Source organism: Oncorhynchus mykiss, chromosome 22 (genome assembly GCF_057628025.1).
Source record: "Oncorhynchus mykiss isolate SJ-2025 chromosome 22, ASM5762802v1, whole genome shotgun sequence".
Classification (NCBI taxonomy): Eukaryota; Metazoa; Chordata; class Actinopteri; order Salmoniformes; family Salmonidae; genus Oncorhynchus; species Oncorhynchus mykiss.
Window position 1 is genome coordinate 28,548,907 of NC_143043.1, and position 18,540 is coordinate 28,567,446.

The 18,540-nt window shown below is 45.8% G+C and overlaps 1 protein-coding gene across 1 annotated transcript in view; it reads right to left on the reverse strand.

The window, feature by feature from the left end:
- Positions 1-941: 941 nt before the first annotated feature.
- Positions 942-18,540, reverse strand: part of impg2a (interphotoreceptor matrix proteoglycan 2a) — a 28,622-nt gene continuing 11,023 nt past the window's right edge. Inside the window, exons 8-20 of the mRNA XM_090216424.1 lie at positions 17,631-17,689; positions 17,336-17,356; positions 14,089-14,309; positions 10,370-10,437; positions 8,240-9,319; positions 6,533-6,787; positions 6,029-6,248; positions 5,395-5,605; positions 4,731-4,919; positions 3,956-4,157; positions 3,663-3,742; positions 3,022-3,120; positions 942-1,343 (exon numbers count right to left, since the gene is read on the reverse strand). Coding sequence (XP_090072550.1) covers positions 3,060-3,120; positions 3,663-3,742; positions 3,956-4,157; positions 4,731-4,919; positions 5,395-5,605; positions 6,029-6,248; positions 6,533-6,787; positions 8,240-9,319; positions 10,370-10,437; positions 14,089-14,309; positions 17,336-17,356; positions 17,631-17,689 — 2,667 coding nt within the window. The 3' untranslated portion in view covers positions 942-1,343; positions 3,022-3,059. The remainder of the gene's footprint in view (positions 1,344-3,021; positions 3,121-3,662; positions 3,743-3,955; positions 4,158-4,730; positions 4,920-5,394; positions 5,606-6,028; positions 6,249-6,532; positions 6,788-8,239; positions 9,320-10,369; positions 10,438-14,088; positions 14,310-17,335; positions 17,357-17,630; positions 17,690-18,540) is intronic.

Sequence of the window (18,540 nt, forward strand, 5' to 3'; positions counted from 1 at the left end):
TCACAATAGCAAAAAGGCATCTTGGGGGTTTGTGATATATGGCCAATATACCACAGCTAAGGGCTGTGTCCAGGCACTCCGTGTTGCATCGTGGCTAAGAACAAAAATTAGTTGTGGTATATTGGCCATATACCTCACCCCCTCCGGTCTTTTTGCTTAAGTATACACTGAGTGTACAAAACATTAAGAAAACCTTTGTAATATTGAGTTGCACACACTTTTGCCCTCAGAACAGCCTCAATTCGTTGAGGCATGGACTCTACAAGGTGTCGAAAGCGTTCCACAGGGATGCTGGCCCATGTTGACTCCAATGCTTCCAACAGTTGTGTCAAGTTAGCCTTTGGGTGGTGGACCATTCTTGATACACATGGGGAAACTGTTGAGTGTGAAAAACCCAGCAGCGTTGTAGTTCTTGAAACACGCAAATCGGTGCACCTGTCACCTACTACCATACCCCGTTCAAAGGCACTTAAATCTTTTATCTTGTCCATTCACCCTCTGAAATGGCACACTTAAACAATCCATGTCTCAATTGTCTCAAGGCTTAAACATCCTTCTTTAATCTGTCTCCTCCTCTTCATCTTCACTGGTTAAAGTCGATATAACAGGTGACATCAATAAGGGATCATAACTTTCACCTGGATTCACCGGGTCAGTCTATGTCATGGAAAGAGCAGGTGTTCTTAATGTTTTGTACACTCAGTGTATCCACATCCATACATGACACAGGAGCTGGACAGAAAAAGGAACAAGTTCAATGTTTACTGCTCCTAAAAGTGATCTTAATTGAAACCCTCAGTGAAACTGTAACCAAACCACGTTCCCACAGACCTCATGAAAAAATATGAGCAATCCTCGAGTTAAGTTGTTTAACCAAGCATGTCGACAGGTGACTTCTGGAACAAACATAGCATGAATAATCATTTAGTAGAAAACGGGTCTTTTTATTTATTGCTTCATTTTAAGAATAAACATTGACATAACTGCAAGTAGTAATGTAATATTTGTTTAAATATCCACCAGTGCTTACGTTAAAAAATAATCATCATTTTGTACAACAAAACATGTCAACATGTCAAGCGCATTCCGTTGACATTCTAGTGTAAAGAACATACCACAATACTCGGATAGTATTTACATGACAGCGTTCTGGATCCATCCCATTGGCTATGAGTCCCGATGAAGGAAGAGAATGTTGAGAAAACCAGTTTATGCACACCAGAAAATGTGTATGAAAACGAACACACAGATTGAAAAAGGCATGACGATATCATAAGTGGAAGGTAAGCTTGTGTTCAACCACAGTAACCCGTGTTCTCGCTTGTGTGGAGCCATACAGGAGCCTGAGAGAAAAGGACAGGATAACATGAAATGTAAACCTAAATCAGGAAACATCTTAAATGTCTGTGGGCACATCTCAAATGGACACTTTAATCTGTATAGTGCACTACTTTAGGCAAGTAGTGCACTATAGGGAATATGTTGGCATTTGAGTTCAACCTGTGTATTCTTATGATTTCCTATGACTATTCACAGTCAAAACAAATGTGGAAAAGTAAACCTACAGCAGGAGGAAATGCAACTTTGAGGATTCACTGGAAACCAGTCCTCTTCATGTGAAATACGTACAGGGTAAAGCAAGGATGGTTTCCAAACTAGTGGTTACAGAATGGACCATTTTCACGTTTCTGGTTCATTTTTATTTGATTTAAAAGCCGCTGCTAAGAGTTTGCTTATCCACAGAGCACATGTTGTTTACGCATGTACATTTGATGTACTTTCTTGAATGTTTTCTAACACATATCTGGAAACAGACTGCCTGATCAAATCCCCTTGAAGATTGTTTCCATTCAAAATGTGTTTTCACTTATATTTTGGTCCTTCAGCAAAATCTCTCCCCCTCTCCCACTCTCCCTCTCTCTTGTAATACTTTTTTTCCCTACAGAAAACAAACTCCAACTCCTTCCTGATGTAGAGAGAGAGTGAGGGATAGAGAAGGAGGGAAAGAAGAGGGGAAAAATTATTGCAGCTGAACAAAAATTGAAGATTCGCCCTTCATTTGTCCACTTTTCCTAAAATGTCAAAGTACACCCTATTCCCAATATAGTGCACTACTTTTCACCAGAGCCATAGAGGGCTGAGATTTAAGATCTGCCCACAGTGTGCATCCAACTAGCTTCTCCCAACTTCAGGAGAACACTACCTAGGCTTACTACTAGCCAGAAACTCAGACAACAGAGATCCCATAGCACCCAGAACAGCACAGACACTGGCCAGTCAACTGAGCTCAATCTCCAACTGGGTATAGAACAAGGGCGCACAACTCTGGTCCAGAGGGCAACAATATCTGCTGCTTTTAGTCCCTGCAGAAGTTGACAGAGGGCCTGAGTTGCCAGAGGGCCTGATTTGCCAGAGGGCCTGATTTGCCAGAGGGCCTGAGGTCCTGAGTTGCCTGAGGTCCTGAGTTGCCTGAGGTCCTGAGTTGCCTGAGGTCCTGAGTTGCCTGAGGTCCTGAGTTGCCTGAGGTCCTGAGTTGCCTGAGGTCCTGAGTTGTGCACCCCTGGTATAGACCATCCCTTTAAGAAAAGTCTCTAATTCATACAGTTATTTAACCATAACAGTCCATACAAACATTAGCAGAGTGATAATCACACGTTACAGTACCTATCCAACATTCCAATGGGATAAATATTTACACTTTCACAGTGCTACATTCTTCCGTCAACAACAACTGGGTGAGATATGACATTAAATGCAAATGTAATACTCTATCATGTCTTATCTGCTACCTAAAGAACAGGTATCCTAGAGAGCATTGCGTTTTGTTTGTCATCATTTCAAGTAACGAATATGATTCCAGGTGGAGGGGGGCCGGTCTTCCCCCAAAGGAAGACATCCAATGATCAGCAGATATGCCCACAGCCACCACACCCATTCCAGCAGAGCTCACCCAATCGAGAGAAGGCACTGACAAAGGAGGAAGGGCAGGGCGGGGAAAGAGCAAAGTTAAGGATAAGGTACCTTGTTGTCCAGCATACAGCTGAGTGTCCCATACTGGGCTACGTGGACGTGCTCTCTCTGCGTTTATCAAGGGTGCTCTGTCTGCGTGTATCCAGGGCACTGTGGAAGACAAACACACACTGATTAGACTGGGCAGTGTGGGTAATAGGCAGCAGAGACCTGGCACTAACTGTACCATGCAAATCCAAGCAACTCAATACACAGACAGACCAGACAAGACAAGACACGCACACACACCCGCACCCACCCACGCACACACCCACCCACCCACCCACCCACGCACACACCCACCCACGCACACACCCACCCACGCACACACCCACGCACACGATTCCCACTAATACGACTCTAATTAGTGATGGCATGCCAAATCACCACGCTCACGCAACCCAATACCTCACACTGCTTTTCCTCCCTCACACAGACATATGCTGCCAGTCACATTGAGACCAAACATAGTGACTGTCTGTATCCACTAATGTGTCCTGTCTCTCTGGGGCAGACAGCTGGTTAGATGTGTCTGGGAGCCAAATGTCCCTTGGCATTGTATTCCCAGCCTTCATCCTTTTCTGTTTCTAAAGTCTGATTTGCGCGCTCATATCTCAAGTTAGCCCTGAATAAATGATTGGAGCCACACTCACGTTTGATGCTGCCGCACAAAGTCTGCAAACTGCCGGTCCTTCGCATAGAGTTCGATGATGCGTATCCTGTCCTGGATTTCCTGTGGAAGAAGAGTGGGCGGGGTTAACAGGCTGAGAAAGGTTACATGATAGACAGACGGACGTTTTGTCCAATCGGTACAGTAGGTCTATATTCAGACAGGACAGATTAGATTAAGGAATTTTATGATACGTTTGAGAAAATGAGTAGGTAAATACGAAACGGGATCCCACACATTGGCTTCCACCCCACCAGCCTACACACAGACACACACCTCCTTGGTCAGTTCGCTGTTCTCGTAGATGTGGCGTATCTCCTCACTGCTGAAGTCTGTGGAGGCCTCGGCGCTGGCGCTGCTGTAGACCGGGGCTTCTGGGTAGCGGCGGTAGTAGTGGCTGTAGCCCGTCGTGGCCTCACTCTCATACATGGGGTTGTACTTAGTGGCCCTCTCTAGAGACGGGATACTCTCCCCTCGCCTGGGGGGCAGAGAGAGAGATCTAAGCTTGGTCTGCTAGTAGGAGAGAAGAGACCGACAAATACATCTGTCTGGTAATAGTGATAGGGACAAAACCCTTTGTGTAAGTGAGAGTAGGTTGGAGGGCCGTGGGGAAGAGGACGTTGTATGTTTGAAAGGGTAAAGATTAACTCAGTCCCCAGGGAGAATAGATGAGGGAGAGAGAAAGGAGACACTTTAGTATTCTTCTGAAATAATCATCTCTGATCAAGGCTTAAATAGGGGATGTCCTTTTACAGTAAATATATTTAGACAGGTTAAGTCTATAGCAGTATTTACTACTAACATATCACCTGTAAACTGCTGTACTGTACTGACCAGGGATACAGTATATATAAGGCCTCAGGCCTTCTGACAGTGTTAGAGACACCTACACTTTGTTCAGCTCCTGAAGCTCACGCAGTCACGTACACGTACCAACACACCTACTGTACACACACACACAACTCTAACTGCTTATATGACTGGATGGCAGTCACTATCCAGCAGGTGATGTACCCTCCATCTGAGAGGCTGTTGTGTTGTGTTGACTCACCGTATGGGGTCCTCAGCCTCATCCTTATCGTACTGATCCCGTAGTGTCCTCGCCAGGAAGAAGATCACACCAGATGCCACCAATAGGAAACCTGCTACAGAGGCTATCGCTATGCCGACCACCAGAGGTTCTGACACATACTCCTCACAGTGTTCTCCACGGTACCACCAGTTCTCCCCTACACGACATCTAGAACCATAAGGAACAACTGTTAGTACCACACATACACACCTAGAACACTAGCAATTCTCAACATAATGACACCTACAAGCATAAGAAACAACTGTTAGTGCAACGCAATAACAGAAACGCACACACTGAAGTCCATCAATGCACGAGAAAAGTTCATTTAGTGTTTATTTCTTGTTAGTGGGAACCGGGATTAAGCGTTCCATGGAGGGTGTGAACTTCCTCGTTGGCCGTGTTGAGGTCAACAACATCTGGAGTGTTCTGTTTGTTTTATGACGGTGGGTGTGAAACACATGTTGGCAGACACATCTGTTTATACGTACTGAATTTCCATGATGTTGTTTCTGAGACGGCTTTACAGTACGGACAATTATTGGAATTGTGCATTGGTCCTTCAAGAGACATTAAAATTCTATCAATTGTAGTGAAATTCACACACACACACACACACACACACACACACACACACACCTACCTGCAGATGGCCCCCTGTCCAGGTATGATGTCACACTTCCCGTCGTTCATACAGAAGTCTGTCTGCAGTTCACAGATGCTCTGACAGGGCAGACCTTCCACGCTGAAGTAGCCAGCATTACACACACACTCCGCCTCGCTAGACCAGCGGTTCACAGAGCACTGGGCAAACTCATTACACGCCTGGAACTTACAGGGGTTGGCCTGGTCACCTAGCAACAACACACAGGACACAGGTGTTAGGGCATTTCCAGTCAACTCCTGATAAGTGCACATTGGATAAGTGCAGACTCTGTTTAAGTTCACCAGTTCATTGCCGTTCACTAGTTCCAATACAAATAAATGATTTGAATTGCTCTGCATATTTACTTTACGTTTAGTCCCGAATCACAGCATGATATAGTTTCTCCTTGCATGAAACTAAAGAGGGAAAAGGTAGTATCTGTTCTCTAGTTCACACACCCCTACTCGTCAACACCATACAGATGTTGTGTTCCTGGTTATGCCATGCGTTTAACTTACAATCCATGTAGATATGCTAATGTTAAGGCATTGTAACTCCCCAAAAACCAAAGAGTGGGAATAATTCAGAAACGTGTGTCTCCGGTGAAACATGTGGTAATTGTCAACCTTACCTGACTCTACATCCAGTGAGTACTTGTCGATGGCCAGGTTCATAGTTTGGTAGGCTGTGTTAGCGAAGTCTTCCAGGATCAAGTAGACTGCATTGTTGACGCCGCGAGGCATCGGCCTCCCGAACTTCATCCGGCTGTTGACCACGATACTCCCATTCCGGAAGTTCAGGATCTCCAGATTCTGGAAGTTAGTAAGGTTGGACTGGAGGTAGGGGACCAGCTAGCAAGAGAGAGAAAGAGAGAAAGAGAGAAAGAGAGAAAGAGAGAAAGAGAGAAAGAGAGAAAGAAAGAAAGAAAGAAAGAGAGAAAGAAAGAAAGAAAGAAAGAAAAGAAAGAAAAGAAAGAGAGAGAGAGAGAGAGATGGGTAGAGAGAGATGGGTAGAGAGAGATGGGTAGAGAGAGATGGGTAGAGAGAGATGGGTAGAGAGAGTGAGCACTGTCTACATACAACACTTCATATTAAGTAAATATGGGGTGAATAAATTATCAAAATGAATAGCTCACCAGCTCGAGGAACCTTTGTTCTAGGGCCTTGTATTCTGCGGAGCTCTTATTGAAGAGGTCATCTGAGAACATCATGTTGGTGACCCTCAGCCTGAAGAACACCATCAGAGCCCGCCCAGGGTTGATTGGCATGGCAATGCTGTGGTCTGTACCATTTACCACTCCAGAAGGGTACCCACTGCTCCCTTCCTCTGTTTGGTTTGTCCCGCCGAAGTGGACCAGGTCATAGTCTGTCACAGGGTCGATCGTCTGCAGCTGGTTAAACAGACATGACACAATTCATGGTGCAACTGGTCAGTGTGAAACAACATTTCGTAACATTCATGTTAAAAGAAGAAAATGTCGGTGCTTACAGATGATTAGACTAAAGGCATGGACAGACTAGTAGGACTGCTGGCCGAGAGTACTTAGCACCTCTAAACAGAGTGCCGGTCGTAAACTGATTTGCAAATGACGGCCGTCAGTCGACACTGGCGGGTGGTCCCTATAACACACCGCGCCGATAGCAAGCGAACGAACGGTGAACAATCTGTCATTCACATGAAAACATAAAATGACCCCAGGAATCAACAGATTATTGCTCAAAGATGCACAAATATGATTCCCATGGTCATTTAATGTTTTCATGTGTGTCTGAGCTATTCGCAGTTCAAGCAGGCAGAAATGCAAAACATGATGCAAAACACGTGGTGCCCACTGTATTTCTGCCTGCTTGAACGGTACTATAACACGTGGTGCCCACTGTATTTCTGCCTGCTTGAACGGTACTACAACACGTGGTGCCCACTGTATTTCTGCCTGCTTGAACGGTACTATAACACGTGGTGCATACTGTTTTTCTGCCTGCTTGAACGGTACTATAACACGTGGTGCCCACTGTATTTCTGCCTGCTTGAACGGTACTATAACACGTGGTGCCCACTGTATTTCTGCCTGCTTGAACGGTACTATAACACGTGGTGCCCACTGTATTTCTGCCTGCTTGAACGATACTATAACACGTGGTGCCCACTGTATTTCTGCCTGCTTGAACGATACTATAACACGTGGTGCCCACTGTATTTCTGCCTGCTTGAACGGTACTATAACACGTGGTGCCCACTGTATTTCTGCCTGCTTGAACGGTACTATAACACGTGGTGCCCACTGTATTTCTGCCTGCTTGAACGATACTATAACACGTGGTGCCCACTGTATTTCTGCCTGCTTGAACGATACTATAACACGTGGTGCCCACTGTATTTCTGCCTGCTTGAACGGTACTATAACACGTGGTGCCCACTGTATTTCTGCCTGCTTGAACAGTACTATAACACGTGGTGCATACTGTATTTCTGCCTGCTTGAACGGTACTATAACACGTGGTGCCCACTGTATTTCTGCCTGCTTGAACGGTACTATAACACGTGGTGCATACTGTATTTCTGCCTGCTTGAACGGTACTATAACACGTGGTGCCCACTGTATTTCTGCCTGCTTGAACGGTACTATAACACGTGGTGCCCACTGTATTTCTGCCTGCTTGAACAGTACTATAACACGTGGTGCCCACTGTATTTCTGCCTGCTTGAACGGTACTATAACACGTGGTGCCCACTGTATTTCTGCCTGCTTGAACGGTACTATAACAAGGGGAGTTTTTCCTAGTCACTCAGAGCCCTGAGTAACATACACTACAAACATCATCTCTCGGTCATCGGTCATTACCTCCAGAGTGATAGAAATGTCGGGATCAGGGTGGTACTCGGCGGGTATGAGAGCTGGGGTGACCCCTTGGTCCTCCTGTTCTGCCTCTGGTTCTGGGGCTGTGTCCAGGGCTGTGGCCTCTGTAACCTCCTCCAATACTATGAAATCAGAGACTCGGGTGAAGGGTGACTCTTTCTCCGCAGAGAGAGGGGTGGTGTGGGTGGCGTCCGGAGCAGCCTCATCGACCAATAAGATCTCGTCTTCTACCAAGTCCTCCTCCGAGATCTCAGAAATGTCCGGAACTTCAACGACCACTTCTTCTGCCACCTCTTCCTCCACTTCCACAGCATCCACTTTAGTTAATGGCTTCTCAATGATTGGTCCCTCTAAGCTCTCAATTTCCTCTCCATATTCAGGTATTTCTGGATAAGCCAGCACCACGTTAGTCTCCTCTTCAGGTTCATCTGGGGGCAGAGTCGCAATGGCAAGGGGATTCTCGGGGACACCGAGGCCCCCTACTGGCTCGGGAGCTTCCATCATTTCCACAGGGACGAAGGCAGGGGCCTCTTCCTCAACCTCTTCAATGGTCTCCGTCTCTATGATGGAGTACTCTAGGTCTTCAGAGGCTCCAGCTTCCTCCTCTACCTTATCTTCCTCGGAGACCACCACTTCTGCTTCCTCTGTTTGGACATCTTCCTCGATGATTACCTCTTCCGGAACTACCTTTTCTTCTATGGTCAGTTCCTCTTCTGGAGCTGGCTCTTCTTCTATGGCTTCTTCTTCCTCAGGCTGGAAGTGCAAGTCCTTCAGTACTTTAAGACCTGAACCAGAGGCCTCAATCTCCAGAGGAGGCTCGGGGAGCGTAGCACCCTTTGGCTGCTCAGGGGAGGTAGGGTCTGTAGGGAGGTCCTCCAACAAAGGGCTCTCTGTAGACACGGTGTTCCCCAACAGCAGAACCTCCTCCTCGATGCTTGTGTCATCGATGGTCACCTCAGTGGGGAGGGTCATGTTCTCCTCTACAACAATGACATCATTCTCCCCCGTCGCTACATCCTGTGCTTCAACTTCGGTTGGAGTCATCTCAACAGCCAAAATGTCCTCCTGGACAACAGAAACATTAGAGGAGAAACCCATTAGTCCATCAACTGTTACATCATCAGGTTGGGGTTGCATTCCATTTCAATTCAGGACATGTAATTGACCCCAACCCTGAACTGTATAGTATTATAAATCAGTCGTCTTCAAAATGGCAAGGCTAGGGAACTTTAGGTTTCCATGACTTAATGACGGCCAAAAATGATTTACTGACACACACACATGCTCTGTGTATTGTTATCAAGTTTTAACTACCTACATGGTGTGACACCTACTCCAAGGCATAATACTAACTATGATAAAACTTGAATTGAAAAAATCCAGCTTCTGTCTGAGGGAGAGAAATATATCACTCTAAGATAAGGTAGGTTCTGGGCAGCTTGGATGCCTACTGCTTCTGTTATGGCCGTGTGCAGTTGGCTGTAAATGCCAGTTACTGACTGGTAGTTTGCCAACCTCTTCCAGTCCATGTAATTACTCAAATTAATCACTTAGGGCCTTAGCACGCAAAGTAGACCAGCAGACCCAGTTACTGTCCAAGACCAAGACTGGAGCTCCCAGCTCGGATTACCACTACACCACACATTAAAGCTACTAGACTACCGGCAGAATCAGACAGACGTGTAAAATTCAACAATGATAATAGAGTCCTGCATTCAAACTGTTCATCTTCAATCTTTAAAAATGTTCTAGACCTATCCCTCACAAACACAGTTGGATTGAGAATCTCTCACCCTATCCGTCTCTCTCTAGCCCCAGAAGAGTAGTGGATTACTATAGCAAGAGCCAAGCTAATCCTCAAAGCCTTCCCCTCATCCTGTACTTCCTCAGCACTGGACAGGATAACACCACCACGCAGCTGTCTCAGCAAGACACTACCTAACACACCATTCTAACACACCACTAACACACGCCACACTGAAATGAACACCTATATAGATTTAGTTTGATATTTTTAAAAGATCCATGCTCAACATTGTGCCTATCTCACTGTTGTCCAAGTACCTCTGGACCAACAGGAGAGGTGAAAGGCTGTTGAGATGACCTCTGACTTACCACACTGCCGTTGGTGTAATCCTCGGGTATTCCATGGGTGGGCTCAAAGGACTCCGTAACACTGGACACTGTGGAACGAAAGAGGACGCAGAGTCAATACTGTCACAGAGTCACTGGAGTCCCTATTCAATCACACCTAATATTCAGATTTCCAGGATCATTAAAAACAATAACAAAGGCTCTCAACAAACTCAGCTGCACAATAAGTCAAACGCTCTCTCTCAATGTACAGGAGGAATTACATTTCTACACTCTCCCTCTCTTCTGTAAAATCCACCCTCCCTCTCTTCTGTAAAATCCACTCTCCCTATATTCTGTAAAATCCACTCTTCCTCTCCCCAGTCCTGACAGTGGTGGTGCTGACTGTGTGTTTACCTAAGGGGAACACTACTCATAACCATACACCTGCCACTGTGGGCCAAGACTGCATTACCATCAGGCCTGGAGGCTGCAACTTGGAGTTAATAAGCAGTGCCTGTAAGTCACCACACACTGTGCCAGGCAGGCATCTGACAGTAGTTAGTCCATCTTCAGGGAAACACAGGAAACTAATGACACTGATTATTTTACGACACCGCCAGGGAGAATTCAACATAGCCCAGGGAGAAGGTATAGTCATCATTACTGTAGAACTTGTTCCATTCGCTGGATGAAACCCTGCCAGAAGTTAGAGCTAACCTACTTACTGACAAGCTAAATTTCACACTCGCTGAAGCGGTGTTTGCACGTGTGTGTTTGTGTGGAGCATGCACGTGTGTGTGTGTCCCATGGAATTCATAGTTAGACTGGCCACAGCGGGGCTTGTTCCAGACATAAGTGGTCGCTTAGGATCCTCGGCCGCAAGGGGGCCCCCGACCCCCAAAACATTATATACACACACACTTATATATTGTATTGTCACACAAAACAATGCCACAGATGTCTCAAGTTTTGAGGGAGCATGCAATTGGCATGCTGACTGCAGGAATGTCCACCAGAGCTGTTGCAGGAGAATTTAATGTTCGTGGCTCTTCCATAAGCCGCCTCCAATGTCGTTTTAGAGAATTTGGCAGTAGGTCCAAACGGCCTCACAACCGCAGGCCACATGTAACCATGCCAGCCCAGGACCTCCACATCCGGCTTCTTCACCTGCGGGATTGTCTGAGACCAGCCACCCGGACAGCTGATGAAACTGAGAAGAATTTCTGTCTGTAATAAAGCCCTTTTGTGGGAAAAAACTCATTCTGATTGGCTGGGCCAATCAGCGGTTGGCCCAGCGGTTGGCCTGGCTAGTCTCCCTGTCCCTGCCGCTGAAAAACATAACCACAGCATGATGCTGCCACCACCATGCTTCATTGTAGGGATGGTGCCAGGTTTCCTCCAGACGTGAGGCTTGGGATTCAGGCAAAAGAGTTCAATCTTGGTTTCATCAGACCAGAGAATCTTGTTTCTCATGGTCTGAGAGTCCTTTAGGTGCCTTTTGACTCCAAGCGGGCTGTCATGTGCCTTTTACTGAGGAGTGGCTTTCTTTTGGCCACTCTACCATAAACACCTGATTGGTGGAGTGCTGCAGAGACGGGAGAACCTTCCAGAAGGACAACCATCTCCACAGAGCTCTGGAGCTCTGTCAGAGTGACCATCAAGTTCTTGGTCACCTCCCAGACCAAGGCCCTTCTCCCCGATTGCTCAGTTTGGACGGGCGGCCAGCTCTAGGAAGAGTCTTGGCAGTTCCAAACTTCTTCCATTTAACAATGATGGAGACCACTGTGTTCTTGGGGACCTTCAATGCTGTAGCAATATATTGGTACCCTTCCCCAGATCTGTGCCTCGACACAATCCTGTCTCGGAGCTCTATGGACAATTCCATCGACCTCATGGCTTGGTGTTTGCTCTGACATGCACTGTCAACTGTGGGACCTTATATAAACAGGTATAGACCTTTCCAAATCATGTCCAATCAATTGAATTTACCACTGGTGGACTCCAATCAAGTTGTAGAAACATCAAGGATGATCAATGGAAACAGGATGCACCTGAGCTCAATTTCTAGTCTCATAACAAAGGGTCTGAATACTACTCAATTTTTAATACATTTGCAAAAATTTCAAAAAAACTGCTTTGCCAAGTCATTATGGGCTATTGTGTGCAGATTGCTGAGGATAATGAAGTTTATCCATTTCAGAATAAAGCTGTAACGTAAATGTTTTGGGGAAAAAGTCGTGGGGTCTGAAAACTTTCCTAAGACACTGTATATCGATTTGGAACTCAGTCGGGATCTCAACTTACTATTGAGAGTAAGAATCATAGAATACACTAAGTGCAATTTAGAAATTTGTCTGTGCATTAGCAGTTTTTCTTTTGTTAGGTCAGTCACTGACAGTCACTCAATTAGCCATGTCAGCTAACAACTTTTTGATTGGTAGTTAGTGTACAGTAGCTACAATATATATGCACAACAGTATGTGGACACCCCTTTAATTTAGGGGACTTGGCTATTTCATGAGCATCCGTTGATGACAGGTGTATAAAATTGAGCACACAGCCATGCAATCTCCATAGACAAACATTGGTAGTAGAATGGCCCATACTGCAGAGCTCAGTGACTTTCAACATGGCACCATCATAGGATGCCACCTTTCCAACAAGTCCGGTTGTAAAATTCTGTCCTGGTCAACACTAAGTGCTGTTATTGTGAAGTGGAAACGTCTAGGAGCAACAACGGCTCAGACGCGAAGTGGTAGGCCACACACTCTCACAGAACGGGACCGCCGAGTGCTGAAGCGCATAAACATTATTTGTCCTCGATGGCAAAACTCACTACTGAGTTCTAAATTGCCTCTGGAAGCAACGTCGGCACAAGAACTGTTCGTTGGGAGCTTTATGAAATGAGTTTCCATGGCCGAGCAGCCACACACAAGTCTAAGATCACCATGCGCAATACCAAGCGTCGGCTGAAGTGGTGTAAAGCTCCCCGCCATTGGACTCTGGAGCCGTGGAAACATGTTCTCTGGAGTGATGAATCACTCTTCACCATCTGGTAGTCCGACTGACAAATTTGGGTTTGGCGGATGCCAGGAGAACGTTACCTGCCTCATTGCATAGCGCCAACTGTAAAGTTTGTTGGAGGAGGAATAATGGTCTGGGGTTGTTTTTCATGGTTCAGGCTAGGCCCCTTAGTTACAGTGTCCACATATACTACATGACCAAGAGTTTCTAAACGTTCAGTAATCATGGCCAAATACTGACTGGGCACACAAGGCACGTGCCATTCTCACTCAGATGTCATATTATCATGGCATAAATTATTAAAACAATTGTAGAATTGCTTTAAAATGACACAAAATGCTCTCATCCCCAAGGAAAAATGGGTAGATTTGCAGGAAGTTTGCTGTAAAACTGTAAAAAAAAAAGTGTTGATGCCCCATTGCATAATGAATAAAATGACATGCAATTTGTTATGAAATTGCAACGTTTTCTCTTAGCCAATAGCTAAATGTATTCAATTTGAGAAAGTTTGCTTTAGAACTACAACACATTCTCTCTGGCCCATGGCAGAATGTGGAAAATGTAAGGAAATTAACTTTAAAACTTAAATGTTTCTCTCCACCGTCAAATGTTTTGCCAACCAAATCTCGCTTACGCTAGAGCCGGCCCTGGGCTACAGTTCCAGAGTGTTGTGTCTCGTGGTTTGGCATTGTATGGTAATGTACAGACAGTGTATTGTATGTTGTATGTCTTACCAGTATATAGTTGCAGTGAGTCAGGGTCCAGGACCAGAGTTGTATCACTGATAATGTTGTCCTTGTGCTGGGCCTCAGTGATGTAGTTCCTCTCCTTCACCTCTCTGTAGGAGTTCTCCACCAGATTGGACTGCAGGGTCAGGTAGTCCAGCTGGTCACTGCTCACCCCCTCCCCTTCCACCTCCACTGTCACCGCATAGACCACCACCACACCATCCAACCTGCAATGGCAATACAGATACATCAGTAAGTTCATCTGTTTGTTGATCAATCTATTCAATATATTTCCACCCATCATCAACATCTATCCACCCACACACCTATTGACAAATCATCCAATTTGACTATCAATGTATATATTATTTTATTGATACGTTTATTCATCTACCGTATCTAATATGCTTAGCTAGAAACAGCGTCTCTAAGAGGAGAGAAGTTTCCCTTGGAGGAGTAGAGTTCCAAACACTGTACTTTGATTTACTAACCAACCTGTTAAAAGCATATGAGTCTATTCTGAAATGATAGTTTTATAGATTTACACCAGATTTACACCCGCCTGGAGCGTCGTCTACAACTTCCATGACTTCCATCAAACCAGACCAACCACCAAAGTGATCAATATGGTCATAAACACAACAAGAAAACGCACAAGAGGTTCTGGATGTTGAACCTGGCTATGTGGAAAAGCAATCTATCAGCTTCATATGTCTTCAGGGAGACCTTTTCTGCTCTTCTCTTTTTCCCTGTGACCTAGATCTCTCGGCAAGCTTGGCATGGCCCAGGGTGAGGCACGTGCCTGTAATTAGCTCACTGCACCTCCGCATCCCGGTTTTCCTGCTGTCAGCTCAAACTTGGAAAAGGAATACTCCTTGATACAACAACTTTCAGAATCCAAATGTTTAACGACACTTGAAACTAGTCTACGTTCCTTTCTACTCTTGTGCTGCACCTGCAGATACTAGGCGAGCAGATGACCTTACTGTTCTGTTCCTGTTAGTTCCATACTGTAACACTAGTGACCCGGGATCATCACTCAGAGGAGAGCAAGGCTTTCCCTAGTGAAGTCCCATGTAACTGCATAAACGGAGGATTGTTTGTGTGTGTGTGTGTGTGTGTTGAGGCAAAAAGTGTGGCGAGTTTTCAATTGGTGTAGGCTACAGGACTGAAAGACATCGAATTCAACAGTCATGTCCCTGTTGGTGCCAAACGGTCATGTCCCTGTTGGTGCCAAACGGTCATGTCCCTGTTGGTGCCAAACGGTCATGTCCCTGTTGGTGCTAAACAGTCATGTCTCTGTTGCTGCCAAACTGTCATGTCCCTGTTGGTGCCAAACAGTCATGTCCCTGTTGGTGCCAAACAGTCATGTCCCTGTTGGTGCCAAACAGTCATGTCCCTGTTGGTGCCAAACAGTCATGTCCCTGTTGGTGCCAAACAGTCATGTCCCTGTTGGTGCCAAACGGTCATGTCCCTGTTGGTGCCAAACGGTCATGTCCCTGTTGGTGCCAAACGGGCATGTCCCTGTTGGTGCCAAACGGTCATGTCCCTGTTGGTGCCAAACGGTCATGTCTCTGTTGGTGCCAAACGGTCATGTCTCTGTTGGTGCCAAACGGTCATGTCTCTGTTGGTGCCAAACGGTCATGTCTCTGTTGGTGCCAAACGGTCATGTCCCTGTTGGTGCCAAACGGTCATGTCTCTGTTGGTGCCAAACAGTCATGTCTCTGTTGGTGCCAAACAGTCATGTCTCTGTTGGTGCCAAACAGTCATGTCTCTGTTGGTGCCAAACGGTCATGTCTCTGTTGGTGCCAAACAGTCATGTCTCTGTTGGTGCCAAACAGTCATGTCTCTGTTGGTGCCAAACGGTCATGTCTCTGTTGGTGCCAAACGGTCATGTCTCTGTTGGTGCCAAACGGTCATGTCCCTGTTGGTGCCAAACGGTCATGTCCCTGTTGGTGCCAAACGGTCATGTCCCTGTTGGTGCCAAACGGTCATGTCCCTGTTGGTGCCAAACGGTCATGTCCCTGTTGGTGCCAAACGGTCATGTCCCTGTTGGTGCCAAACGGTCATGTCCCTGTTGGTGCCAAACGGTCATGTCCCTGTTGGTGCCAAACGGTCATGTCCCTGTTGGTGCCAAACGGTCATGTCTCTGTTGCTGCCAAACAGTCATGTCTCTGTTACGGCCAAACAGTCATGTCTCTGTTACGGCCAAACAGTCATGTCTCTGTTGGTGCCAAACAGGCATGTCCCTGTTGGTGCCAAACGGTCATGTCTCTGTTGGTGCCAAACAGTCTTGTCCCTGTTGGTGCCAAACAGTCATGTCCCTGTTGGTGCCAAACAGTCATGTCCCTGTTGGTGCCAAACAGTCATGTCCCTGTTGGTGCCAAACAGTCATGTCCCTGTTACGGCCAAACAGTCATTGGTGATACAGTCATGGGTGATACAGGTAAATATGCAAATAATTAAAATACTCCAAAATGAGTTACTGTATCACCACAGGTGTTAATTCCCCAACACTGAGAAAGTGTAAAAGCATCAGCTCAAATAAAATATAAGTAGGAATTTGAAACATCGTCTGGTGTTAGGAATCCAACACTCTTAGGCTGTTAGCATTGAACATCTCAAATGGTGTTAAACTAAGTTCAAAATGGCGCCAATAGACATGGCAGCTCTGTTTCTGTCTCCGAAGCAATTCTGCAGTATTTATTTGTCCTTTTTGTTTTTTCTTACATCATTAGCCTAGAACGTTTTTTTTGCAAAGAACTATAAGCACTTCGCTACATCTGCAATAACATCTGCTAAACATGTGTATGTGACCAATAAAATTTGATTTGAAAGTGTTACATTTAACACTATTGGTGTAAAAATCCATCACCCCCCTAGTGGGTGACATTGACAGGCCATGAGGCTGATTGCTGTGGGCATAAAGCCCAGAGATTAGCTCCTCTCCTGGGTTAAGGGTGAGGTAGCAGCTTGTCTCTCTGTCAGGCCCCGGCCTTATCCTGCTTTTCAGGTGAGCGACCGCGATAACACCATTAAGCCAAGCAAACAAAAGAAAAACACCCAACACACCCTCACACTTTCCCACACATGCTCACAGGTAAACACAGCATGGATCCCGCGTGACCCTCAGACAGCGACAACCACACACACACACTCTCTGTGTAGAGAAGGTTATTCTTAACCACAGATCTAGGGTCAGATTCCTAGTGACTGAACACCTCCAGGGCTGTTGGTAAGTGTCTATACTCACCCTTGGGCATCCTTCTGAAGCCTGCATGAAACATAAACAAAACACACTTTATCTAAAGAAATGATGTTTGACAAAGACCAGGTGAGAAGGTCAGGTCAATTTATCAAACCAATGGTCTAACACCACTAGCCTGGTCACATCTGTGTGTTTTAGCTAACTCTTAAGATTAATGCTGTCATGCCTTACCTTTACGTACAGTATAGTATGACAATGACAGTTAAGGGAGTTGGTTAAACTGAGGCACATCAAGATGTGACCAGGACCAGTCTCCTACACCACTACAGCAGAGACTAACCTGAACTGCAGCACAGCCACACTCTTAAAGCCTGGCAGTCCCCCCACAGCATCCTTTATCTGTAAACACAGAGGTCAACGAGAGTTCAACAGTCAACATCAGCATCCATGTCACTCGGTGACCTAACTTTATCACAATCCTTATCCCTAAAGCCTAATAAATAAATAAAAGAAGGAATAGCTTAGGTACTGAATTCTGAGGATATTGACAGTTGATGTCCTCTCTAGCATGGCCATCTAGTGACTACTACTCACTCAGATCACCGATTGAACCTTGTTGCTGGGTGCTAATGTGAAGCGCTTTGTGAAGTGAAGCATTGTGCTGCTGACTCATTGACCCATCATTGCAGAATACCTCCTCAGTGATAAAATGGAATCAAGTTTAATAGTGTACAAACAAGCCTGCCATTATACAGTTTTCTGCCTTTCCCTTTCAATGCGCCAGATATCTGCTTTCAATGCGCCAGATATCTGCTTTCAATGCGCCAGACATCTGCTTTCAATACGCCAGTCATCTGCTTTCAATGCGCCAGACATCTGCTTTCAATGCACCAGATATCTGCTTTCAATGCGCCAGATATCTGCTTTCAAAGCGCCAGATATCTGCTTTCAAAGCGCCAGATATCTGCTTTCAATGCGCCAGATATCTGCTTTCAATACGCCAGATATCTGCTTTCAAAGTGCCAGATATCTGCTTTCAAAGCGCCAGACATCTGCTTTCAATGCGCCAGTCATCTGCTTTCAATGCGCCAGACATCTGCTTTCAATGCGCCAGATATCTGCTTTCAATACGCCAGATATCTGCTTTCAAAGTGCCAGATATCTGCTTTCAAAGCGCCAGACATCTGCTTTCAATGCGCCAGTCATCTGCTTTCAATGCGCCAGACATCTGCTTTCAATGCGCCAGATAT